The sequence below is a fragment of the Vidua macroura genome, chromosome 6, assembly GCF_024509145.1.
Source record: "Vidua macroura isolate BioBank_ID:100142 chromosome 6, ASM2450914v1, whole genome shotgun sequence".
Lineage (NCBI taxonomy): Eukaryota > Metazoa > Chordata > Aves > Passeriformes > Viduidae > Vidua > Vidua macroura.
Window position 1 is genome coordinate 45,206,601 of NC_071576.1, and position 26,824 is coordinate 45,233,424.

General features: G+C 41.0%; 2 protein-coding genes across 7 annotated transcripts in view; one reads left to right on the forward strand and one right to left on the reverse strand.

Moving 5' to 3' along the window:
• The window catches only part of TRPM5 (transient receptor potential cation channel subfamily M member 5), a 37,162-nt gene extending 18,991 nt beyond the window's left edge, over positions 1 to 18,171 (forward strand). The window contains exons 13-24 of the mRNA XM_053981394.1: positions 721 to 833; positions 2,165 to 2,257; positions 4,495 to 4,753; positions 5,961 to 6,079; positions 6,430 to 6,562; positions 8,953 to 9,127; positions 11,067 to 11,235; positions 11,936 to 12,114; positions 12,548 to 12,680; positions 15,966 to 16,038; positions 16,885 to 16,975; positions 18,014 to 18,171. Coding sequence (XP_053837369.1) covers positions 721 to 833; positions 2,165 to 2,257; positions 4,495 to 4,753; positions 5,961 to 6,079; positions 6,430 to 6,562; positions 8,953 to 9,127; positions 11,067 to 11,235; positions 11,936 to 12,114; positions 12,548 to 12,680; positions 15,966 to 16,038; positions 16,885 to 16,975; positions 18,014 to 18,111 — 1,635 coding nt within the window. The 3' untranslated portion in view covers positions 18,112 to 18,171. The remainder of the gene's footprint in view (positions 1 to 720; positions 834 to 2,164; positions 2,258 to 4,494; positions 4,754 to 5,960; positions 6,080 to 6,429; positions 6,563 to 8,952; positions 9,128 to 11,066; positions 11,236 to 11,935; positions 12,115 to 12,547; positions 12,681 to 15,965; positions 16,039 to 16,884; positions 16,976 to 18,013) is intronic.
• Positions 18,172 to 20,363: 2,192 nt separating this feature from the next.
• Positions 20,364 to 25,038, reverse strand: TSSC4 (tumor suppressing subtransferable candidate 4). 6 transcript variants are annotated; one of them, XM_053981391.1, is made up of 4 exons: positions 24,859 to 24,986; positions 24,140 to 24,269; positions 23,266 to 23,338; positions 20,364 to 22,179 (listed from the first exon to the last, which is right to left on the reverse strand). In XM_053981391.1, the coding sequence occupies exon 4, from the start codon at positions 22,089 to 22,091 to the stop codon at positions 21,051 to 21,053; it is 1,041 nt and encodes a 346-aa protein (XP_053837366.1). In that variant the 5' UTR covers positions 22,092 to 22,179; positions 23,266 to 23,338; positions 24,140 to 24,269; positions 24,859 to 24,986; the 3' UTR covers positions 20,364 to 21,050. The 6 variants fall into 6 exon arrangements, with proteins under 6 accessions (XP_053837366.1, XP_053837362.1, XP_053837365.1 ...); XM_053981387.1 differs by lacking the exon at positions 24,859 to 24,986 and adding an exon at positions 24,671 to 24,827; XM_053981392.1 differs by having other exon boundaries at positions 22,093 to 22,179; positions 24,859 to 25,029.
• Positions 25,039 to 26,824: the final 1,786 nt, after the last annotated feature.

Genomic DNA, 26,824 nt, shown 5'->3' on the forward strand with positions numbered 1-26,824 from the left:
AGGACCTTAAGTTGGACACAGGAGACAGTAGCACAGGAACTGAACCCCAATGAATGTACTCCCCTGAGAACCATTCTTCAGAGAAGGGACTCTTCTCTTCCCCAGCAACTGACGAAGGAGACATTATACCATGTCCTTACCAAAGCAGCACAATTCCCCCTTTCCCCACCTTCTCATCCAGCTGGCACACAGAGCAGTGTGCTGAGAAGGTTTAGCCCTTAATCCGTCATGTGCTTTTTTTGCTTTTTATTCCTTTCTTGCTCACAGAGAAGCATTAGAAAAGCACTGTAAATCTGCCTGGGGCATAATGAAGCTGCTCCAAAATCTGAGGTAACTCCTTGTTCAGATTCAAGAGAGAGCTCACTGATAAAAGTTAAATTAAATTACTATTCAGCTTTGCTCTCACAGCCTCACTTCTCTCTGCATACAAAAAGCTAAATTAAGAGTGATGCTGCTTTTATCTCCCAGTGCCTAACTTGGGCTTCCTTAGTACTACAGATGTTGCTTAATTCCATTTGGCTTGCAGTTCTTTCCACTGGTCTGGAAATAACTCTTTGCACACTCAACATCTGCAGAAGGATGCACAGAGAGCCTGTTTGCTCTGAAGTTGTTAAGTTTTCAGAGCATTCATTGTCTTAGGAGTCACTGAACATAGGTGCATTTCATCTGCAAGTATTTTTTTGTGATATTAAAGCCATCTCTTCTCTTCTGGACTTTCAGGCCTTCCTGACAAAAATATGGTGGGGAGACATGTCTACAGGCACACATATCCTCAAGTTAATCTGTGCATTCTGGTGTCCTTTCCTAATCTACACAAATTTAATATCATTCAGGTATAAACATAAGTATTTGGGTACAAGAGATAAGTAAGTGATGTAAAATAAGCCATAAAAAATATTCAGACTTAAAATTTCTCCCTGAAGTGATTGAAACAGTAACATCACCTAATATCACCTAACCAAATGAGTTTTCTATGGAGCTGAGTAATCTGTGTGTCCTGTTGCCATACTTAAAAGATCAACGCCACAGTTTCACAGAGATCATTCTATTTTGCACAGTCCACAGGAAAGCCTGTTGGAATTCTGTCAGCTCCAGATTCTAAACCACAATGTAGAATTGTTTCTAGATTTGGAGATTCCTGGCTCAAACCTCAGTATCCTATCCAAGGAAAACAGCACAAAGTAGTGTTATCAGTCACAAACCTTGATAACCATAAGTCAAACTTAAAAACATGGGACGGACATTAAATTATCAGTCAATCAAAATCAAGTAAGATTTTCAAATTCAGTGCCTTAAAATCTTAGATTTCTTGAAAAAGAGTCCATGCACTATAAACACCAACAAAACAAAATAAAAACCTCACATCACAAAAACCAACCAACTAAATAAAATTTAAAAACAGAAAAGAAAAAAAGAGCAGCCAAGCTGCTCAGGTGGTTGTAAAAATTGTGGCTCTTAAACTTTAGGGAAACCTCAAACATTCAGAGAATCATATACAAATCATAAGAATTAGCAATATGAAATGACATGTTATTATGAAATATATGTTTCTTAACTCTTAAACTACATAAAAAGCAAGAGGAAAATTTGTTTGGCAATGCTGACTAAAGATTTGCCTTCTGCCAGTATCACTAAAGATGACCTTCTGGCTGCCAGATTCACAAATTCATTTAATGTGATATTTTGGCAAAGTTTTCACAGAAGGTTTGAATTATTATACGTAATCAAAGCAATCCTTTTCAAACTTCTATTTTTTGGCCTCCTTTCCCTGGAAATGCAAGAAATGTCATATGTCCCCTACTGCTTCTGACATTTCCCTTCTTAATTGTTACTAACTAAGAATGGAGCATTGAGCAATTCTCTTCTAAGACTGACTGAGGGGTTTACTTCTGCTCAAATCCTAACTAGTTTGAGGAAATTGAGCATCCTGCTCCATTTTTTGTGAAGCACGCCAATTATCACCTCTCTGAATTTTGTGGGTGATTTCAGCCTCCTTCTTAAAAATAAACAGAATTTGTAAAGGTAAAGTTTATGCCCTATTTAATAGCTCCCCAGCAGAGCAGATCTAAGATAAGTACATGCTAGGAGTTCTGTATCAATGCCAATTCAGTAGTGAAAAATGGCTAAGTATCGTCTTTTAACTAATGAGTTTATTTCCTTACAGTGAGGAAAAACAATCAAAGAATGAGCCAGAGCCATTTAGAGAGCTGGACAGTTTGGATTCAGAGAGGACTTTCTTTTTCTCCAAGGAAGATAGGTAAGTTTAAAACCATCAGCTAATGTGACTTTTCTAAGCATCTGAGGAGCAGCTGAAGGGCCAAGGAAGTCATTACTCCTCAGGAAGCCCTTTGATTACTGCTGTTGTTGCTCTCTAAAAGGAATACAGAAAATAAAAAGGGATATAGCACTGCTTTAAGGAAACACCAGTTTACTTTTTCTGAGCAGGGTAATTTATACAGAACAAGGAATTTACTTGGGAATCACATAGCATTTCCTGACATTCCCATCAGCTCATGATGACTGATACACAATGGATTTTAGGAATTTACCAGATTACTGAGCTGAGCAGAAAAAAGGTTCTCAGCAAAACCTTACATCACTGTACTTTCTTACAAAGGTGTACTTGCACCCATCAGTACCAGGGAAATTTACAAGGAGTCAGCTTCTCATGCTCTTAATTTAAATTTTAACAGATGAGCCCTGAGGAACCTTATGAGTTAGACGGAGCATCACACAAATGGGAGCATCACACAAAGGTTTTGTCAGTTGCTTTTGGGCAGTCATAGATCTTTGATTAAGAACAGAATCCCCTCCTATACCTCTACCACACACTTATCACCAAAACCTGGGAGACCACAAGGACTTAAGTCAGGATAAGTAGACTTTTGATTGGCACAAAGTCCTCTTAAAGGCTAAATAGTGCTAAATTGCCACTTATTTTTTCCATTATTTAAAGAGAACTCCAGAAATATGTGAACAGTGGTAGGGAGGAAGCATCAGCTGCAGTATGAAGTCCTGGACCAAGTCAGAGTTATTAGGTTCTATTTTTACTTCTGGCATTTAACTGCTGGTATATTGGAGAAAATCATTAGTTCTTCTCTTTCCCTCCCTAACCTATAAAATAGGTGTAAAAGCATCTGCCTCTTGGGAGCTATTTGTAAGCAATATCATAAAGCACTTCCATATCCTGAGTGCAGCATGGTTTGGTCATTTCATTCCATGTTCCAATTGCTATTATCCTAGCAATTTATTTTAACAAACAGGCTCTCTCTGTCCCAGATCTATTTCAGCATCTTACAGTAAAGCTGCAATTAACTGTTTATGATATTAGCCTGTTACCATGGGAATGTATCTCATGATGTCATAAATTGAGAGGTAGTGCAGAATCAGGCATATAGAAAAGATTGGCCGCAAAGAGAACTTTTTCCTTGTAACAACTGTATCTAATAATTAGCAAGATCGTCAGAGGAAATTAAAAACCAGTGAAGAGTCATTGTTTATTTTCTGTGCGGCGAAATTGAAAACCTACCCTAGTGTGCACATCCTTTGTTGGAGATCAAACTTCTCAGAGTAAGAATTACAAAATTAAAGGTCCAATAACATCCCTAGCTTACACAGGAGAGTATTTTATGTGGAAACAAATCCTCACACAAAGATCAAATTGCTATCAAACTTGCATTTTCTGCACAGGATATTTTCCATCACCAACAGATACCACTTCATGTTCCAAACCACAGCAAAACAGCTGTCAATGTACAGGTCAAATTACCCTTCAGTTACCAAAATACTTACATCATTCCACACCACTCAAAGACTACCTTAATACATATTTTATGAGGTCAACTCTTTTTGCTAAAAGGCTTCTATTTTGCTTTTTTTGCAACTTACTCTAATTTAATCACGAAGGGCAAGATGCCAGTTATGCAAAGGAGCAAGGTATTCTTCAGTAGGTTTATCAGATTCCAGCAAGGATAGTCAAAGAAACACAGGCTTAATACGATCCAGCACTTAGAGACTGGGTCAGAAGTTCAAAGTCAACAGCAACAACAAGAACTTCCACAGACAAACACTGCAAGAAATTTTAAAGCCAAAATAATTAAAAGCTGACTCACAAAAATTCATTGGCCATTTTCTTTTCTTTCCTATTATTTAGGTTTATAAAGGCCAATTACCCTTCCTCCTCTCCTTGTGCATTTGCAGTCCATGCAGAACACAATGAAGTTAACAAATAAAATTAATACAAATAAACTGAAATAATAAAAATGCACACATAGTTCTGATGTGACTTTGTTTTTCAAAGCCTTCTTTTTGATTTGAAATATTTCTGCTATGGTAATATGATTGCTCTGACATCTACAGCCTTCCCCCTTGGCCAGCCCCAGCATTTGCTTGTTACTGTCTTACAAGAAGCTTTACATAGAATAATATGGAGCTTATTCCCATGAACTAATTTTAGGATATTGTCACCAAGCATGTATTCTTTTTTGTTTGCAGAGGAAATGACACATTGGAAAAACAGAACCCTTCTGCAAACACAGCATGGCTGACATTCATATTTACCCGGTGGAGAAAATTCTGGAATGCCCCTGTAACTGTGTTTATGGGGAATGTTATAATGTACTTTGCTTTTCTCTTTCTATTTACTTATGTCCTTTTACTGGACTTTAAACCACCTCCACCTCAGGGTCCATCTGTTAAAGAAATTGTACTCTACTTCTGGGTGTTTACCCTTGTCTTGGAAGAGATCCGACAGGTGAGTAACCTGCATCACCTTAGTGCCAGCACAGTAAAACCTGCAGCAATATTTTCAATAGATTTACAATCCGTATAACTGAACAGGCACTTGGAGATTTAAAGTGCACTTGGAGTGCACCTGACACTTGGAGATATCAAGTGTCAGGTGCACAGAACAATACAGAACTTACCTTATCCTAAACACCTCACCTCTCTCTCCCAGAGCAAGCTCTTCCTCCACCATATAAACCTACATCTCTACCCCTGTTTTTCCATCCTACTGCAGCCTTAGTCAAGTCCAGTGGGCTGCCAGCATTCAGATTTCTCTGTTTTGTAAAGGCCCTCTCTGATTTCACTCCACAGAACTAGGTCCTCCCACCACAAATAATGTATGTTGGAAGTTATATTCTACACCTGGAAACACAGCAGACAGCTCTACATCCTTTTAGGAGATTCTTCCCTGCTGGGGACTGTTTAAAGACTCACAAGTAAATGAATTCAGATTATTTGTGGCTTTTCCTAAAATACTTTTCAACTCAAAATATTAGCAGATCTCTTTCAGGCTTGCTTTTCTTAAAAAAAAACAACCAAACAAAACCACCAACCCCCAAAAGCTTTCTCCATTAGTCTCCTATTACTGGTTTTGGAAAGTCCTCAGTTTAGAAACTGAAATAATAACAGTGGTGCAAGTATGTTGTAACTGTGGGTTGCACAAAGCTCTTCTCTTTAGACACAAAAAAAAAAGCAGTTACAATAATTTACTCTGGAAGAACCTGTAGGTGTTCATTATTTAAGCAAAAGAGACAGGAAAGTTTGTCACAATTTATTTGAGATTATGCAGCAAGGCCATTAACAGAGGAGGACATGGAAAATATCTGGATCAAAGAACATTTCAGTATAAACCTGTAAAACATGAAAACTGCCAGGCTAAAACCCAATTAAGAAAGCCAGCTCCTTGCCTAGATAATCAAGTGTGCCTTTGCTGGCAATTCCAGCACAGAAATGCCAAATCTGTTCATGCTGTTTAGGTAGCAATGCCTAGAAACTGAACTCTCACTGGAAGCTGCATTGTTTAACTGCTGGGGTTTTTTTTCCTTATTACACTCAGAATTTGTTTTTGCTCTTTGCAATGAAAGAGAAAAAGGCAACAGGTATTATGTTAAAACTCAGAAGGAAATCATCAAAGTAGAAAGCTATCAATACCAATGGTCATTTCTCTTTTTCAGAGCTTCTATACAGATGAAGACACAAATTTAATGAAAAAATTTAAACTGTATGTGGAGGATAACTGGAATAAATGTGATATGGTGACCATCTTTCTCTTCATAATTGGGGTAATCTGCAGGTATATATTTGCATCAGTAGCAAGGGCTGTGTACATCAACTGACAGCTGAGTCTCATGTGCATGAGGGGACAGGCTCTAACACTCATTTTTACAGGCTTTGAGATGTTTTTCTGCAGTAGGAGCCTCTAAAACTGATACATTCAAACACATCTACTGAAAAGCTCTGCTTTGTTTGTTTTCTGAAATCCCTTTTACTCAAAGTACCTTATATTTTATTATTTGTTAATAAATCTCATTGAAGCCAAGAGAGAAAAAAGAGTGGTCCTCCATCATTTGGTTATTTCTCATCACTGTACAGACATTAGCAGTACTTGCTGAGAGCTGATATTTCATTCCATGTCTTCTGCAGGATGCTGAACTCAGCTTTTCAAGCTGGCCGTACAATACTCGCCATTGATTTTATGGTGTTTACACTTAGACTTATCCATATTTTTGCAATTCACAAACAACTTGGACCAAAGATCATAATTGTGGAAAGGATGGTAAGTGTGCAGTCTGCCTCAGATAAATACTTGTGCCTTCTAAGAAATGGAGAGTAGGAAGTCTTGTCTTTATAAAAGAAATAACTTGATAATCTGTCTTTTACATTGTTAAGGCCTGTCATTTTGCAAATTCCTGTATTTTATTATAAGATTTAATGTTTGAAGTAGATCCTTCCAAAGGCCTCTGTAGTGCAGTAAGCTGGTCCCAATTTACTAATCCTTGTATCTTACCTAATAATTTATCCTCAGATGTGGCTAACAAAGAGTAGTCTTTGCCTTACTGCTATTCCTCCTACTTCCCAAGCTGTGTGCATCCAGGGCAAAGACCTCAGGCAGATGACAGGCCACGTACAGAAGGGCAGGGCTTTCAGTAAATGATTTAGGGAAACAAAGTCTGTTTTTTTCAGCAAGTGTGGGGGGAAAAAATCAGTGAAAAAGGGTGGTTACAAGTTTCCTACAGGAGTTATTCTTACTTGTACTTTTGAGCTCCCTGTTACAATGAAAACATATTAGTACTTTGTGAGCAGATGCTGGAAGATGTTGATGAAATATTATTATTTGTTACTGCTCTCCTGCAAGAAATGAGACATTGGGATTACAGTTACTGTGCTTGAGTATGCATTGGTATGTTGAAATAGCTTTTTATTTAGGCATGTTAATCCTCCAGGTCAATTAGCTCATGCTAACTGATTAATAGAGTTAATCTAATTCTAAGTACCATTTCAGAATCTACAAATATTTGATTTGTGACTCACAGCAGAATTCAGTAAAAGCTCTACAGTCTAAACAAGCCTATACATTGAATAAACATAACTACCAAGCTATTTGGATTTGTCTACAAATCCAATAACTGGAACTCGAAGATGACATTTGGTTGGACTAGCAAAGGGGTAAATGGCAAATAAATATTTGTTCTTGTTCATTATCTAGCTTATGGCATTAGCAGACTTCTATTGTGAGAGAACAAGTTAGATGTACAGCTCCTAACCCTTCCTTTGCTGCCTGCCAAGCTAAACCAGGGCCTTGAACAAGTCCTACCTGTGCCAGTGCTGGCACCTGAAGTCCTGCAAGATAACACTGGGGTTGGGAAGGTGCAAACAAGAACATTAACAGCAGCCTAGAAAAAACCCTACCAGGGACCTTTCATCTTTGCCCCACCCAAGCCAACAGAATGCCTCAGCTTTGGTATTTCAGTGTTGAACCTTACATCAAAGAAAGAAACAGCAAAGGTTACTTCAGTAAATGAAACCTGCTTGAAGGGTTCAAGAGGGTTCAAGCAAAATCAGCTCCCTTATTTAAGAGAGAAGCAATCCCAGATGGTCTCTTACTGTCTTTCCCCTTTATACCCTTGCTACAGATTTGCTGAAACAGGTCTGGTAATTGCTAAAATTCCAGAACAATACTAATTTCCAAAGAGACTGCAGATTGGAAAAAAAATAGTTCCAGACTTGTCACCGCTCTCCCATCACCATGAGACCATTACAGCCCTGCAGCATTCCTAAATTTTAGATCATCCAGAAAACAAAATAGATTAATGGAAGTTGGACATCAACTCTGTCTTGCCTGGCTTAGAGATTATGTTTCTTATCAGAACTCCAAGTAACATCCTGGAGCTCTGAAATGCCTATGCTTTTGGGTAACTGTACAATCCAATAATCTAATTGAAAGGAATCTACAGTCCCTAATGAACTCTGTCAGATCAGATGGGAGAGGATGAAGTGTTCCTCTTCCACCAGGGAAAAATTATTGCACTTGATAGTCATATTAGATTTTTTTTAAGTGTTTTAGGATTCAATTACTTCTGCTTCTGTAGAGAAACACAATGTTTAAAAGCAGGAAGCCCCAAAAAGAATCTTTCAGATGCATCACTTCACTTGTAAACTGAAGACAGAAGGAACCTGATCCTTGCAGCCTTTAATGCCTGCTGTGTCAGTAGCTCAGTATTCATCAATGAGCACTGACTGCAACCAGGATTTTCTGCTGCAGCAGAACTCTTGTAATTCAAAGTAAAGCAGTCCGTGGTACTGAGACAGCTCACAGAAAACATGCACTTAAAAGATTAAATGTGACAGTCACTTAAAAGATAAAATCTGTTTAATTTTTAAATGTTTGATGATTGGAAAGCAGTATTTTAGTTTAAAATGTGCCTTTATCTAAATAAGCTATCAAAGAAGAATGCTTACTATAGGCCAAGGACAATATGGTAACAGCAAGGTCAGATGAGGAATTCTGTGCATGGAACTGTATCTTCTTCCACCTCCTTTAACTTAAACAAGATTGTAAAGAAACAGAATTATTTGAGCCATATTCATACAGAAAAACTACTGTTCCTTAACTATGCTATCACAGTCACTGTCCTTCCTTTTCTCCCCTCCCCCTCTCTTTTGTAGATGAAGGATGTTTTCTTCTTTCTATTTTTCTTGAGTGTGTGGCTCATTGCCTACGGTGTGACAACTCAAGCTCTGCTCCATCCCGATGACAGCCGAGTGGAATGGATATTCAGAAGGGTTCTTTATCGTCCCTACCTTCAGATATTTGGCCAGATTCCACTGGATGAAATAGACAGTGAGGAAACTTCTTTCCCCCTAGCTTGGCCATTTTTGAATGCACACTTCTGATGAGAGCGTGGAATTCCTTCCAAGTATTGCCCTTTTTAAATTTTGCTTTTTTAAATCTTTGTCCTACGTGCCAAAGCTTACATATTACTGTCACACAAACAGTGTGTTTGCAAAGAGATAATGGGCATTGTGGAGTTACATTAGAGCATAGGGACTGGCCCTGTGTAGATAAGCTCTCAGAAATACACAAGGATTTGCAGTTTTAAAGGCTGGCATACCTGCTTTCTCTTCAATCCATTTCCTTTCAGTTTAACCTGATAGGACCCAGACAACTCTTTGTAAACTCAAATAATAAATAACAGCACCTCCACACATTTTGGCATTAAAGCAGTACTGCTCTGCCCATAAGCAAACATATGTTTTAAAATCAAATCACTGCAGAGCATTTATTTACTCTGGAGATTAAGCTGCCCAAATCAAATAAAGCTAGTAATTGCTTATTTGCAGCATTGCAAACAAAACAACATAAAAATAATCATAAGACACTGAAATAATTATACATAAAAGTTCAAAGGCAGCATTTCTGATAGGTAAGCAGGTCAAATACAGAATAGGTCACCTCCCAAAGAAGTCTGCAGTAATACTACAGAATTTAGCCAGTGCTAAATGTCACTGGCAATAATGAAGTGGCATTCAAACTTGGAGCAATATAAAATAGAACCAAAAAAAGCCGTAGACAGAAGCAAACTAATAAGCATTCTCTCATGTTCACTGTGCTTAGTAAGAAAAAGCATGTCTTTGAAAAGCCAAAACACCTGAATTAGACAAGACAGAGGAAAGTTATTAATGTCCATTTTAAATACCTATGGTGTAAGCATGTACAGCACAGTCAGTCACCCTTATTTACATTAAAGTAATTGGAAAGAAACAAATATTTCTGGAATATAATTTAACTTATTTGCCTAGAAAGGTGTGTTTCTTGCCACTGAAACTCCAGTGGGTGTCTCTATCTGGGTAAATAACTGGTTAAGAGTAACAGAGAAAAAAAGGACCAATTACATGGGCAACTTCCAGAAGGGATTAATTCATCCTAGGGCCTTCTGAGTCTTATTCTGTTTAACATCTTTATGAAATATATGGAAAGGGAGAGGGGTAATGGGGAGGACAAAATTTGCTGACAAAACTACATCACTGGGTAGCAGAGACAAGAACTGACACGTCAGAGAGGCAGAGGAGCCTCATGAGTGCTGAATCATCAAATGAAATTCAGTGTAGATAAGTATAAGCTAGTGCCCTTGATGAAAGAAAACCCAGCTTGGTGAGCTTTGATATAACCATGTGCTCTAATGAATGTAACCAGGGGGTTATCTGTGGCACTGGGGAAAAGGATTACTAGGGAAAAAATAGAGGGAAAAAAGTAAATATCATTATGCTACTCTAAACTTGTGGGTTTAATTCACAGCTGGAGACAAAATACAGCACTAGACCTCTAGTCTGATGCAGTAGAACCAGACCTTCTTCCTAACCTCAACTGCAAGCTCAGATACACAAAGCACTTTAAATTTAGAACAAGGAACCAACCCCCCTCCCAGCTTTTATTGAGTTTTCTCCTCCAACCCACGTGCCAGGCATGAGGACAGAAGGATGTGGGGGAACACAAACTCAGAGAAGGCTTGATTTCGAGAACTCAAAACTAGTCCAGAAAGGATACAGCCCTTTCAATACAATCCCTTTTATGATGAACACTACTACAAAGCCAGACATCTTGCCACTAAATGAACAGCCAAGTTGTGGAGGTCTGCAGTGTCCTAGGGCTACAAATACCTTGCACAGCAATGCAATGTCTTTTTACATACACAACACAATTATACTTCCACAATATCAAAGAAAGAAACATGTCATGAGGATTTGCCATAACTTTTTTTTTAATTAATCTCCCTTTGCAGCATCACGAGCATACCCCAGGAACTGCACGTTTAACCCACTGCAGATTCTGCAGGAGAACACGCCATCCTGCCCTAACAGCTATGCCAACTGGCTCGTCATACTCCTGCTGGTCATCTTCCTACTGGTCACAAATGTCCTCCTCATGAACCTCCTGATTGCTATGTTCAGGCAAGAATGATTTCATGACATATCAGGACAGAGGCTGCAAAGCTTTAAGTGGATTCCCACATTTTCTACTTCTCTGCTGGCTATTCCTTTTAAAATACACTTGTCATTTTCCTAATTAATATTACTTGGGAATTGATAGGCAGAATCCTGTGATCAGACAGCTCTTAAGTTCTCATCATCCTTACTCTAGTCACATTGGAGACAAGGAGAAAAGAAGCCTCTTTTACTGCTAAAAATTCAATTAAACATGCAAGAAGGGTCTGAGTCCCTGGCTGTGTGGAACCACAAATCTGCAGGTGCACAGCAGCCATAAACTTGGCAGACTTTACAGTGGATGCTTTGCACATAAGGGAAATGCTTGTTGTCAACACAGCTAATAATGATTCATTTGGTTGAAGAACTGATGTGGCATGTTTGCTGATCTTTCCTGAGCAAAGTAGAATTATCTTTCTTTAAAAAAACCAAAAATGCCAAACAAAACAAATGTATCTTTTAACATTTGAAGACTACAGCTGCAATTTTTGTAATATCTAAGAATTTGCACAAACTTTAGATTACATTAACACTACTTGCTGACCTTGCTGTTCCTTTTTTAAAGTAAATACAGGACTAAATTTTGTTATATTCATCTTTAGCTTGTTGTGGTGAAAAGAGTTACATGTTTTTATTCCTCCCCCCCCCCCCCCCCCTCAAATTACAGTTACACTTTTCAAGTTGTCCAGGGCAATACAGACATCTTCTGGAAAGTGCAGCGCTACAACCTGATTGTTGAATACCATGGTCGGCCTGCCTTAGCACCACCATTTATCATTATCAACCACGTTACTCTTGTTCTCAGAAGACTCCTCAACAAAATGGAACACAAGGAAAAACACCTGGGTGAGTTGTTAACAAATGTGATAAAGCAACTGTAGAGCCTGACTCTCTGCAAAGACATGGTGCATACACAAAATAGCAGAGCAAGATGGATTTATTTAAGCCAAGAGTCACAATTTATTTTTAACAAAGAGTGCCAGGAGAGTGCAAACAAAAAATTAAGGTTTATCATTTAAACTATAAACAGTTTCCCACAGTGCATTTCTTGATGCATCATAGTTATTACAACAAAGGTAGCAATATAAAATGGGTTTATGGGGATTTGATTTCTGCAGATTTAACAGTTGATAGGTTTAAGGAATCGTTATTTCATTTGCTCCTGAATTTTTGCAATTATTAACTCTAAAAATAACCTTCCTTTTAGCATATCATCTTTTCACTGCTAGTATCAGAGAAAAAGGGGTAAAATATAATTCTTATCTTATTTTTCCTACAGAAAGAGATCTTCCAGTGAGCCTCGATCAAAAAATCATAACATGGGAGATGGTGCAAAAAGACCATTATCTTGTAAACCTTGAGCAAGAAAAGAAAGAAAGCAATGAAGAAAGGCTGAAGGCCACATCTAATAAGTAAGTTATTCTGACCCACAGGAAGAGTAACTTGCAAGCCTTCATCTTTCAATGAGTTCAGCATTGAAGTTCTTATAAAGCTTATATAAAGGGTACAACTGGAATGCAGTTAGGAAATACACAGTCCATGAAAAAATGCGAGAGGTCAGCATCAGTACAATGTTAGAGTGTTTGTCACTCCTGAAGTATTGTCATGGTTTGACACTGGCGCAATGCCAGCGCCCCCATGAAAATGCACCTTCCCTAAATAAATGCTGTGAGATGTTATCAGGAACAGAGCAGATCAGGCCCAAGCTTAATAACAAAAGGAAAAAAAACTTTATTAAACTACTACTACTACAGAAAACACATAAACTAAATCCAGGATGAAGACCTTTTAAAACACCCCTCCTCCTCCCAATTCCTAAAACACCCACCATGAAACATCACCCGGGATTCCTGATCAAATTACCACCCTTCAGATAATCAATACTCAAACTATCAAGGGAGAGAGAAGTCTCTCTTGCACCACAGACCCCCCAGGAAACACAGTTGCCACACCCTGTGTTTCCCTGTCACACATGGCAACCGCCCGGAGAAAATCTGCCAGTGTGACACTCTCCTTTCCATGTCACAGTGCTCTCACCACCGTGCATGGACAGACTGCTCATAGGGCTCCTTTAAGGATGCTTTGCCACGGACCCAAAGATACTACAGTTCAGCTCCTCATCTTGGGACTACAGTCCCCCCCATTTTCCCCTGGGGCCAAGGGTCCAAGAACTCTGTCTTTCCCGAAGACAGAGGGCATCACCATTCCCTCCTCAACTTTCTTCTGTTCTTGCCATTCCTGTGTGGTTAGAAGCTGAAGCAGGTCTCCTTGGGTCACCACTGCATCCCCCTAAAATGCAGTCTCTATTGCAGGAGATTTTGGTTCAGTCCATGGCTAACAAGAAAAGTCCAGCCATAAGCTACTTCATCATCTCCTCCCACCTAAATATTTCTTCTTCTAACATCTCAGGTCCCGGACTGTCTCTCTTCCACTACAAATTAAGGAGGAGTAATATTTTACAAAGCCCTCATTTCCTGGAAAGGGTTAAAAGTTCAGACTCCCTGGACAGCTGATATCTCGGTCCAGCGTTCCGTCTCCCACGCTGAACATCATCCCCCCCTTCTCCTTCTCCTCTGTCGGCAAATTTCCAGGTGCCACCAGGCTCTCTGTCACCTTCCCTCTGTGGGGGGGGAACAAAGGCATCTCTGCTTCTCTCCACCCTTCCGTCCGCAGGAGCTGGCTCGGTTCCAGACCCTCAGCCCCTCGGCCTACCTGGACAAGGCCGCGTGGCTTCCCCTCCCCCACCCAGCCTAAGGCTGGGCAGGGGAGAGTCTGCACTCTCTGACGACCGGAACCAAAAGAGACAGTTCTCCTGGGAGTTCTTGCTTTTAACCCCCTGTGTTCTCAGAGGCGTGTCCATACTTTCAGTGGTCATTCCAGGTGCCAATATCCAAACCTGACCACTGATTGGTTTGACCCAACTTCCTGGGAAAAATTCACTTCCATGTCAAACCACGACAAGTATGTACAGTTATAGACCTGCAAGTTCCAGCCAAATCTGTGGCCAAGCTCAATGAATATCTTATTCATTAAGAAAATGATGGAAAAAACAGTTTGTTTGCTAGACTGCAGCACACATAATTTCATCCCCTGTAGGAATACAACACAGACTTTTGAATGGAAGTTTAAGATACCTTGAATTGGCCACAGATGCAGAAGAACAAATACTTGTGCCTTTATGGCATGGGACTGAGTCTCCATTTGTCTACCTCTCTATATTTCCCCACTAGGAATAGTACTTGAATTGATAAAGTCTAAGTCCTAGATTATTTTTCAGCGTTTTAAACCTTTAAGTGAGATACAAAGTAGTTATCTGCAGGGAGAACAGAAACATCTAAGACAGAAAAGCACTCCTTAAAGAAGCTTTTAACACATATTCCAGCTGTTTTCTCTTACAATAAAACAGACTTCAAATAGAGGCATAATGGGTGTGAAAGTTACCATAATAAGAAAGTTCCATGGAAACGTTCCTGTGCTTTCTGCTTTTTTTCAAAATAAACCTCCAACTCACAGAATAGCTGGAGACCAGAACAGCATACTTCCATTCTCGGAAAATACTCCTCTCCCCGTAATTCACATAGACCCTTAATTCATAATAATTTAGAATGATTATATAGGTTTAAACTTGATTCCCATAAGCAGATCACTGACAAACCCTAGGAGTGAGAGCTTAATTGTTGAGATAATGCAATAAATATATGTGCAATTGCTTCCAAATGAAGGGTAATAAGATGGTACGTTGTAGGTGAAGTTACTGGAGGGGAAAAGTGAGAATCCATCTGGCTTCACAATAATTCAGGTATAGCAGAGCCAGAGAAAGACTGGAAGAAATTCAGATGAACACCAGTACCCCCATGTTTTTTATTTTTGCTCTTAGATGGTAGCAGTGTGGTTTTGAAAGCTTAGAAAACCCTCAGGAAGTGATTCTTTGAACTTTGCCTGCACTGAACCAATCTCAAAATGCATTAGACCCACCCAGCAGCAGGTCTTTCACATAGATGGGATTGGAAGATTGCCTGTGAGAGGGAAACTTTGAAAGAGTAGCTAGGAGAAACCAGAGAGGGATTTACCAACCCTATGAGGAATCAGATGCTAAGCATAAAGAGCTGATGGGAGAACAGGTGAAGGATGCAGCAAGCTTGGGGATAATTCAGTGATTTGGAGGCACTATGTGGAAGTTCATTAAGCAGTCCCTGTGGACTGCATGAAAACAAGGGATTTCATTGTCAAGCTAGTTTCCAGAAACGGAAGTTCACATAAATTTTAAGTGGCTTATCTCTGTTGTGGCCTCAGTTCTCACACCAGGATCAGTTTCCATTGGGTACTGATGTTTTCAGGTAGGAAAGACACAAGAGGCTCAAAAGACAGAGCAGCTTCTTTCTGCTGCCCTTGATTTCCACAGCAACTGAGGCTAAGTGGCCCTCACCAGAAGCTGAATAGGTGCCCTGACCTGTCATTTGTGAGTCCCTGGGCAACAGGTGCATGAGAATGTTCCAGAATTGCTGTTCTGCCCAAAAAAACACTGCTGTGAACACCTCAAAAGGACAAAACTTCTAGGGGGCTGTGGGATGTCTAAGCAGCACAGAACTGCAGTGAAGAGCCATGGGTGTGGTGTAGTAAATTACACGTGGTTTGTGGTTTATGATTTCTTTTGAAGCCTCTCCTTTTTGCTCAAGGTGTTTGCTTTGTTTCCACAGGGTGGATAATTTGTCTAAGTATTTTAGTGGGTTGAAAGAACAAGAAAAACTATTTAAAGTTCTGGAAGCCCAGGTAAGGAGTATTTTCTAAGCATTTATATCAGCTTTAGGATTTCACCATCTTTCTTTAATTTAATGGTGGTTTGGCAGACCCTACTTAGAGATAAAGGGACAGAAAAAAACAGATCTGTATTATGGTTTCACTTTCCTTATTGCTTTCTGGTGATAAACATATATAAAGCAAAAATTATAATCTCCTGTAGAAAGGAGAAAAGGCAATACAACATTTCTTGGTCTCTTTGGTAGTTTACTTTAGTGTGTTTATTTCCTTTGTTAAGGATGCTACTGGAATGAAATGCTTCGTCTTCCCCCCTCCATTCTTGTCCTTCTCCTAATATTTTCTTTTCTTTTTTTTTTTTTTTAATTGTCAGCTTGGAAAATACACACATTCTGTTTGATCTGACCTAATCTTCTTGTACATCAACTTTTCTAATTTTCTTAAGATATTACATACCAGCATCTCAAAAGGGAAGTGTCCAGCATACAGTTATGAAGTCCAAATAATAGCAGGAGATTCTGTCTTGAACTTTTGATGACAAACCCTTGCAATATAAACAAACATTTCTTACACAGTCTGAAAATGTGAAACCACCTGCTATGTAGCACAACTCTTATTGTTTTCTTTATCTCTATGACTCTCTTGTATAATTTTGGCCTCACTGAAAATCCTTTCTCTTAATACTCCTGCTACAGTTTCCTGCTCCCTTCTTATCCCTTTTATGGCTTCCTGAAAAAAAGTCAGGTTATACAGGTTCAACAGAAACACACAAGGAATGCTTTAGTAAGTTTGTGCCAGCTTGAAGTATTGCAATATCCTCACAAAAAGAGGGCAGGTATTTAATCACTATCTATTTTGTAGATTTGCTACTGTACAGCTGTTATCTCCTCCATGGCAGAGGCTTTAACCAAAACCAACCTCTTGTGCACTCAACCAGCTCCAAACTATACACGTAAGTACTGAAAACAGTCATGGAAAAGCTAATACAGCTGAACAATGTAGTAAAAAAAAGGCAAGGTGGAAAAATAAGATTGGAAAATAACCCCTAAGGAGATTCCTAGAGGTAATGGGAATATAAACAGGGAACACAATATTCTTAGTTCAGAATGAAAAAATTACCTTTTGTAAAATACATTTAAAAGCTTTGGGGCAAGGACTGTCACTTAGGGTGAGTTAGAATAATCTCACCCAGTTCAAACACATAAACAAGTACCAATTTGCAACAGAAGATTGCCTTGGGGGTTTCTTGAGTCCATGAGATAATCCTAGGGAAGTATTATAAAAGTATTTAAAATGCATAGCAATAATTATTAAAAATAAAAGCTGAGCAAGTCTCCTAGTATTTTTTTTAATTAACAGAATTGATTTGCCCTTAGAGCTGCATCCATTCCTGTCAGTTAAGAATCATGTCCTGTGTCCCAGGGCTCCACTGCATGGAGTTTTAATCATTAGGGACAGGAACAAACTATTTCTCAGCCACTGCAGGATATCCAACAGAATAAAGATTTTGGATATCCTTCTTAATGACCTAGTCAATATCTACCTATTGCTCTCTATTACACAAAATAGCCTCCAAGACCCATAAACAGCATGCATATATACTACATGGAAAAAGGTAGCTGGAAAACTCAACAGTCATGACACGACAGGACCTCAAGTCACTCAGATATGAGCTAACCTCAAGCTGTACTTAATTCTGTCAGAAGTTTATTAAACACTTATGTGAGTTACTTCATTATCAGTATTCCAATAAAAAACTCCATCCCATAGCTGGCTTCCCAGACATTTTAATACTGTAACTGCATAAAAAACCTCAGAAATTTAAATAGCTGAAAAATAAGCCTTTGTTTATCATTTACTGAGCAAATGCAAAGTAATACAATATACAGTGCCTTTTTTTCAACATTTTAAAGTTTCTTAAGCAATTACTACTATGTGCCCCTTGTCCTAAGGCTTTTAAACGAGTACATGACTTTTCCAATCCTATTAGGTGTGAAGAGTGCCAACACAGAAGTGCCTTTACCACAAAGAAGTGAAAGAGATTGTGCAGATCAGTTTGAGACTGACATCAAATACATTGATAATTAAATTTTAATCTATTTCTTCATATTAAACCTTTTATCCTACTGAACTACTGTAGAATTAAAATCCTAATCTCTTGAAGGCCTAAGGGCAACGAGCTCTCTAGGCTAAGCACTGTCAGTGCTTGACATTCCTAAGGATTCCTTGATCTTTCTCCTGGGCTTTCTTTCCTGCTGTTCCCATAGCACTCGGTCCTTTCTCCAAAACTATTCCACAAACAGCATTAAAGCTTTCTCCTCCAGGGTGACTCTACCACTTTATTTTCTAAATACCATTTGTTCTCCAGATACCACACCCTCAATTCACCATCGTCACTGCCAAATTCCACACTTCTCTGTTCAAGGGAGTCTCCCTTTGGAAGGTAAATCATTTGCCATTTACGCATTTAAAAACAAGCTCCTTCCTTGGCCAAGAAATCAAGCTTGTACTCCTGAGCTGCTTAGAAAAGGAAATCAAGAAATAGTTTTCAAGGAAAGGGCCTAAATACTGAACCATTACAAAACATACAGTTCCCGGAGTTCCTACAACTCTCAAACAATTGCACACAGCAGCTTCTCTTCCCACACTAGCTCCTGTGAGGTATGCCTTTGCTGGTATTCCTTCTTAAGGGCTCCTCACTCAACCTCAGAGAGTGGAATCACCTGGTTTTTGTTGGTCCCATGCCCCATCACAGCTGCTGCCACTTCCCTGCTGGAAAGGTGCCTTTGCCTCCATGTATCACACCACATGGAATACCTCCTCTACATCTAAGCATCTGATTTCATTTTACTTTTCTTTCTCAAGGGTCAGAGGGAAAAAAGAAGTCACCTAAGAGACTTTAAAAGAAACATGTATACCAGGAATTATCCTGCAGTCTAAGAATTTGGGCTGTTTTTCCATTACTTAAACTGGCTCGTACATTTTTAGCATACAAAAACTCACTGGCTTTATTAGAATTTTGCAAGATATACCACTAAAATATCAATACCATCCTCTAAGGGGAAATTTCTTTGGAATAACATAAACAGCATCAGAAGGGGGAAGTATTGGGCTGTGTCTGACTCTGATACAAAACTGCATTTCCTCACACATATAATATTGTCTCTATGCAATGCAATTGTAGATTGCACAAAAGCTTTCTGTTACCAGAGGTGGAAAAAAAAATAAATCTCAGGTCTGACAAAAATGAGCCTTTTATTAACAGATATTAATCTTGTTATGATGGCTTAATGAAACAAGCTTTTGTCCAGTTTATTCAGCTGTGCCCCAGGCCTGTGACTCCATTAGCAGCAATGGAATTCTGATAGTCCTACCTGTTCCTCACCCTGGGCAAGCAGAACTCATAAACCCAGTAAGTTTGTACTACTGAGCTGCATTTTTTGTTAAGAAATAACAGATATCTCACAACAAGCATTCCCTGCTCTTGGCAGCAGCTTCCACTTTGAAATGGCTACTATTTTAATCGTGATCAGCACCCTAATTATCCACTGGAACCCAAAATCTCTCCATTGGGACCTGCTGTGTATGTCCACTCACATGCACTGGAACAACAAATGTATTTACCAGCGACCCACTAAGCAATGTGCATCCAACTGCATACTCATGAGAAAATACATTCTGCTCTGAAAACTAAAAGGTTGAATTTGAAAAATGGAGCACAACTGCTCCTTTTACACTGTTTTCTGCTTCTTCTGCCAAATGATGCATCAGTTCAAACACAAGTGAGTTGGGCATCCCAGTTAATTACTGTTAAGATGAACTCCCCCCCAGAGGAAGTCACCCCCTCAAACACCCTTCAGAGTTTGAGCAAGCACAATCTACCAAGAAATATCACAAACTCTTCAGAATTAATCTTTCACTACACAGTTATAAATACTACCCTTGGGATTGGTTCATTTAGAATACTGACAAAAAAAAAAGTCAGTTCAAAGTGACCTGAACTAATTTGAGTTTCAAATCATGTAACCTTTCAAAGAATTTAATCTTTCAACCTAATTTATTAAATTTACTAGCACTGTGGAAAAAACTCACTATTTTTGACATTCCTTACAATGTGATTCATTGTATGAGATGACTCATCCTGTGAGGGGATTATACACTGTAAAATGATTGAAAATGTTAAAAATGTGAGGTTTAGAATCTGTAAGACGAGGAAGAAGTTAACAAGATGGCAAAGTTAGATTAACAGTTTAAAAGGTTTTCAAGACAGTTTAGAAATCAAATAAAATGTTTGGTAAAACTCCTACAGCTGCATTACTCAGCATGGTTCAGACAAGAAATCAAGTTACAACCAAAAGTTTATTGTATCACATAGAACAAAAAAGTCTCCAGTTCTGGTATAAATATCTCATTCCCACAAATACCCCAATCCATATACAGAATCAGGATGGAAGCAGCACCTCCTGGAAAGGACATACAAAGGTGCAGATCATCACATCATATAACTGGGCACTGTTCTGCTTTCACCCTCAATGGCAATGACAGAAAGATGTTTTCAAACAAAAAAGTTAAAAGGTTTTCCTTCTTGGGACAGGGCCAGGAGAAATCACATCAGTGGAAGACTAGGTTTTATTTTCATTGTTTAAAAATCTCTACATAATGAGCTCATCACCTTTTCTCCAGGATTCCACAGGATTTGGGAACAATTCCAAAACTGGGATTTTCTACGAAGCCCTGCAACCATATAGCTAACACTTCTGTTTCTTTGGATACTTCAGCTCTGGAGTATCACACTTTATTCTATCCTGCCACGATGCAACTATCCTGTGCCCACGGAATTCTCATAAACAAAAAGTCTGGAGTTTATTTTAGGTAGCTTAATTTCTAACAATATAAAACGTTCTTGGTGGCTATGACGCAAACTGAACAAAAAAACTATCACGTGGTTTTCAGACCAGAAAAAAAAAAAAAAGACAAAAAAAAATGAACAAGACAAGTCCTGGGATGTCTCCAATGTGCTTCATCGTTCAGGAATCTTCCTCCTCCCCTTCATCAGCTACTTTAGGTCGGAAATTTTTCCTGCTCTTCTTCTTACTGCAGTGGAATCCAACTGTTCCCAGCGATGGCTCTTCACCTGCACCACTAAGCCTTGCATCAGGTTTATACTCTGTGTTCTGGTCCCCCTTCATCATGCACTCCTCCTCCTCTGCTGCCTTTCCACTGTCACTGTCTAAGTGCCCCAGCTCAACCTTATCTTCCTCCCTCAAGTCATCAATCTTCTTAAGAGATTTTCCTCTCAGATCTGTCTTCATCTGTTTCTTATCATCCTCCCCTGTTGATGTTTTCTTTTCCAGTCCATCAACACCTCTTTTAATTGGTTTGGTGAAGACAATCCTCCCAGCTCCACAGCTGGAAGGGTCCTGGTTAAAGGATGGAGTGTAACTATCTTGGGTAGCTGAGCTCTGTTGCTCCCCTCTTTTCTTCAAACCACCTAGAAACTCCATGGCCACTTCCCTGTTAGTCTTGTCACTGGACTCTGAAACACCCTCTAGGCTGTATTTGGTCCAGCGCTCTGGGTGTGCCACGTAGTCAGGCACTGCACGAGAGGCTTTTGGAGCCTGCACTGCTCTGGCTTGCCTTCCCATGTTTTCTGGGACCATGTTACCTGAAACTGGGGTCGGAGGCAATGGACACTTAAACCTCCCATCAACAACATTATCTTCAGGCATCGAGGGCACAGACAACTTGGCTGCCTCTTCCAGGCAATCAAAAATGCTCTGGCTACGGAGAGAGAACGTAGAACTCATGCCCTTCAGATGGAATGGCTGGACAGGAGATCTGCGACCGCTGTTTGAAGAGTCGTGTGTCCCTCCTGATCTGAAATCCCCTTCATCTACAGATGGCTCCTCAGGAGATATTGTATCAACTTCTGCTTCACCCGCCAGCCCCAAGTCATCAGAGTCAGAATTGCTGAGCGACACCATGTCTGAGGGCAGAGCTCCTTCGTAGTCTCTGCCACCATCAGCCACTATCCCTAGAAAAGGTTCACTGGCCTCCTGGTCTCCCATCTTTGAGCTGTCACTCCACTGAGGTCTTTGATGTAGGCCCAGGAACAACTCTAAATACACTTTTCCAAATGCCCAGCGAATTTAGTGCCTAGAATACAAAGGAGCATAAAAATTTAACTGTGAAATGAGAACCAAGACTGCGACCATCGCTCTGTGTCATGCAAAGTAATTATAACTGCAATATAACAGTTAGCTGTGCTTTAGGGATTCCCAAGCAATTTTGCTTCAAATGAAAACATTATTTAAGGAACGAATGCACATTAAAATTAACCTCCATGTAACCTCTAGTAGGAAATAATAAAATTAAAGATTTACACAAGACTGAACAGAAGAATACAAAGTAATTGAAAGTACTGCTACCAATTTTCATTACAGGTTGCATCAGATCCAATTACTAAAAGATGAACATAAAGCTCTTGAGTTAATCTGAATCCTCCAAAGCTGTCTTATACATCTTCCAAGAGACAGCAATGACCTCTGCATATTACACTGTGTTTACTCATACTGTAAAAATCCACAAAAACACATCCAATTTTTCACACTTGTATTTGGCCAGTACAACCCTTATTGCATTAGCACTGTACCTGCTGTCCCAATAGCCATCACGTTCAGCCTATTACAAAGGACACTATCACTGATCCCCATCAGTGACAGAAAACAAAAATAATGGGGCCACTGTTTTAAGCCTGCTTTAATGTGGCATAAAGTACAAGCTCCACTCCTTCCTTTGGTTTTATGTTCTCAAGTCATTACTAGATTCCAGGAATTGGAAAACCAGCCAGCTCAAGAAATCAATCCCATTGGATTAAGAAAACTAATTACACATACCATGCTCACACATGGAAACAAGGAGAGATTGCAACCACAGGCCTGCAAGAGCTGGCCCTTCAGTCAGTAAATGACAGCGTGATTTGAAGCCTGACTTTCAGGAGCAGCTGGAACACCTGACAGTGCCACCTGCTTGAAGGGAACCTCGCTGAATTCAGGTGGTCGATGATCAAGCTACCACTTGCTGGGCCATTGGAAACAGAGCTGGTGCACATGTATTTTGCTTCAGCTCACATGAATTATGAAAACAGTTCTAACATATTATTAGAATAAGCTTTACTACCTAATTATAGGCTCTTCTGAAACGATGCAGTAAACAGACATGGAAAGTCTGTTAGTCACTCACTTTCTCTTGAGACTGAGTCAGCTTCCCCTCCTGAGGGTCAGTTAAAGCCACCAAAGATCTCAGCACTTCCACCCTAGAAAATAAACATTTCCATCATGATACTGGAAATGTAGTTTTAAAAATAATTCTGTCCCCCTGAATCATCCAAAGCTGCAGAACTGGGTTCTAAATCTGACACAAACTCATGGTGGTATAAAACTCTGTAGATATTATTGAATTTTTGGCAGAAGAACAGCACACAGCATAATAACACAGGCACCACTACATTTACCCAGCCTCCACATTCACACTGCCAACTTTATCCTGTAGAACAGAAGGGAGGTTTTAAAAAAATTTAAGCTGTAATTTGCATGTGCAAAGGACTAAATAATCACTATTAAATGCAGCTAAGAAGATACAAAAATAATAGTTATGCATTGTAAACATTAAGTGCTGCTAAGTGTTAAGACCATGGGTAACACAGACTTCTGTTTTCAAAGAAAGGTCAAAGTTAGGGCTGGATTGTTATGAAGGACAAAACAGAGAACCTTCTGAGGAATGCTATGTTCCATGTCAAGTCTGGCTGTCTTTGACAGCTACTTTTGAAAACACTGCCCTCCATGTAACCTCTAGTAGGAAATAATCTTCTTAAAACGATACAGCCTTCTGCTTAGTTTTGGAACATATGAAAAGTCATGACTACAACTCAGAAAAGGCCTTGAAGTGCATAATTAAATAAAATAGCTGTTTTCAGTTGGCAAGTGTTCATCAGGGCCATCTCTTGTCTGAGGGCACTTACACAGAAAGGAGCAATTCTGCTCCTAAGGAGATGTTTTAGCTTTAACAAAGTTAGCAGCCAAACAGGCTGCCCTTACAGCACACCAGACCCACTCACAGGTTTGTTATGGTGACGTGATCACAGCACGACTCGGGAAGAATGACGTCTCTCCGGATGGGAAGGTTCCCAGCGGGCTCCTCCATCCTGGTGCTGCTCCAAGAGACTCTGTGCGTCTTCCTGCTGCCTCCTGTGAGGAGGATGGACACCTCAGTCATCGCAAACCACGGCCACGGGCCTGCTCTCACGGTGCAGAGAGCACCACACCAAAGCCCACACAGTCCCTCGAGACAGGCATCCACAGGCTCCCGCGCCAAGGAACAGGGAAAAGAACATCAGCCGCTGGGCAGTGGCCTCGCGGAGGGCAAGGTCACGGTGCAGCCCCAGCTGTGCTGCCCGTCGGTCCCGGCCCCAGAGCCCTTCGCGGCCCGGGATACTGCTGGGGCAGCGGCCCTCGCTGGTCCTGTACCCCGGGCACTGCCACCCGCCCGGGCACACAGCGCGAACCGCCAGGGAGTGGGAGAAAATGGCCCCGCACCCCGACACCGCACAGCCCCAACACCTTCCACAGCAGCCGCCCGCCTTTCCCACCTCTGCCCCTCCGCCCATGGGCCGCGGCGCGCCGGGACACCGAGTCCCGGCCAGGCCCCACGGGGCGGCCACAACGGGGGCAGGACCACAACTCCCAGCGGTGAGAGCGGCGCGGAAAGGGCCGGCGCCTCCCAGCGGCGAGAGCGGCGCGGAAAGGGCTGGCGCCTCGCGGCACCTCCTCGCCCCACCTCTCCCGGGGCTCCTGGGAGTTGTAGGCGGCCGTCTTGCCTCGGCGGAGGACATTTTGCGAGCCGGGGAGCAGGGCGAGGCGGTGCTGAGCGGCAGGACTACAGCTCCCAGGGCGCACCGCAGCGCCGACATTTCGCAGCCTGTGCGGGGCTGTGCTCGGGGCTCGGTGCCCGGCCGGGTGCGGAGCTCGGTGCGGGGCTCGCTTGTGCACCCAGGAGAGCCGCGGTGCCGCCCCGGCGGTGCCGCCCCGGCGCTGCCCAGCGCCGTGAGGGGCGGGCACGGCACCGCCGCCGCCTTTCGCAGTCAGGGAAAAAACCCATGTCACAGCTTTTGTTCTCATCGGAAAAGTAGGGCTTGGCCACCACGAACATATCCGAAGTTTTCTGTTTGTTTTGTTTGGTTTATTTTTTTTTTCTCTTACGTGTTTATTCTCAAACCAGAAAACCCCAAGTCACTTGAGGCATAAAACCACTATCCATCCAAATAAAAAAGTTTCCATTTTCCGTCCCAGAAGAACATTTTTTGCATGTGTGTCAAGAAGTGGAGCTCTGTCTGAAAATGTTTTATTGGTGCTGGCCAAAGAGGCTCGATTTTTGGTTTTCCCCCTATTTCAGCAAAAAAGTTCAAATTTTCAGCACAAATACATTTCCCTAGAGGCTTCAATATTCAGCTTGTTTTCCCTGTGTTTAGGAAAAGGCTTGCTGTGCTGGAAAGGATTGTGCCAGACAATGCTGTGGCTACAGAGGCTTCACTGGATCCCTTCAAGCTGGGCCTCGCCGTGACTCACCCGTAATATAAACTGCAGCCGCTTCATATGCATCCTCAGTTTGCCTGCTGGAGTGTTGCTAATTACAGTAATTTATGACACGAGGTCTGTGTTCAGAACACACTTGGCAGCAGTGATGAGGTTATTGCAAAATGTCTTCTGTCTAGCTGGAGTCTTGCAGTACTTTTGGAGCAGCTCTAGAGGTGTTTCCCCATTTGGTGATCCTGTATTTTTTTATGTATACACATATGATAGTACGGTCACAGGCATTCAAATGGGTATCCAGATGGAGGGAGGAAAGGAAAACATAAATTTTGATGTAGGTGAGCAGGAATGGAAAGGAGGAGAGCAGTAAACGAGCAAACAAAAGGAAGAGTAAACCTGGGTAAAGGCTGCTAGTGCTGAGTAACACAGTCTAGGGTGTTGGGGAGACAGCAGGAGAGTCTCTGAGCTTAATAAGGAGCAGGCAGAAAAAAGGATGTGGAATAAGCAGTGGCATGTCCCATTTCTGTAAGAGTGGAGACAGGCAGGGTACAACAGACTGGTACAGACCCTGTCTTGTTTCGAGCCTTGGTTCTTTGTTAGATGAGGGGCTTAAAGGGGCAGGAGAGGGCAACAACACCTCCAGTGTCTCTGTCACCTGTGGATGTGGGCGCCTTCAGGGACAAGCCCCATGTCTCCCTTTCCAGAGGCTACAAGTTCTCACTTTTTGCCTGGATGCTGTGTGTATTGATGACTAAGGAACCTGAATGTACCCTTTTCCTCTTTCCTGGTTTTTTACTCATGAAATTAGCTCAGCTGGTTAGAGCATGGTGCTACTAAAACCCAAGGCTGTGGGTTTGATCACCATTTACTTAAGAGTTGGAATTGATGATCCTTATGGATCCCTTCCAGCTCAGCCTATTCTGTGACAGAATCTGTGATATTTAGTATTGCATGCAGCGGAGAGCTGAGGCTGAGCTGCTCATTCTCCGGTGGCTGAGGACAAGGCAGCTTGCAGCAGTGGAAATGCTGGTGTGTTGGGACTTTTGCTATTGCTTGGCGACAGCTGAAATAAAAATAATGAGTCAGAGTCTGAAGACCAACAGATGGGAAAGTGTTTTCCCCTTGCTGGACTGAACTGAGTGGCTTGAAGAGGGGGCTGGAAGGTGGAACTCAGCTGCAGGATAGGCCATCATCCAAATGAGCAGGCTGTATCC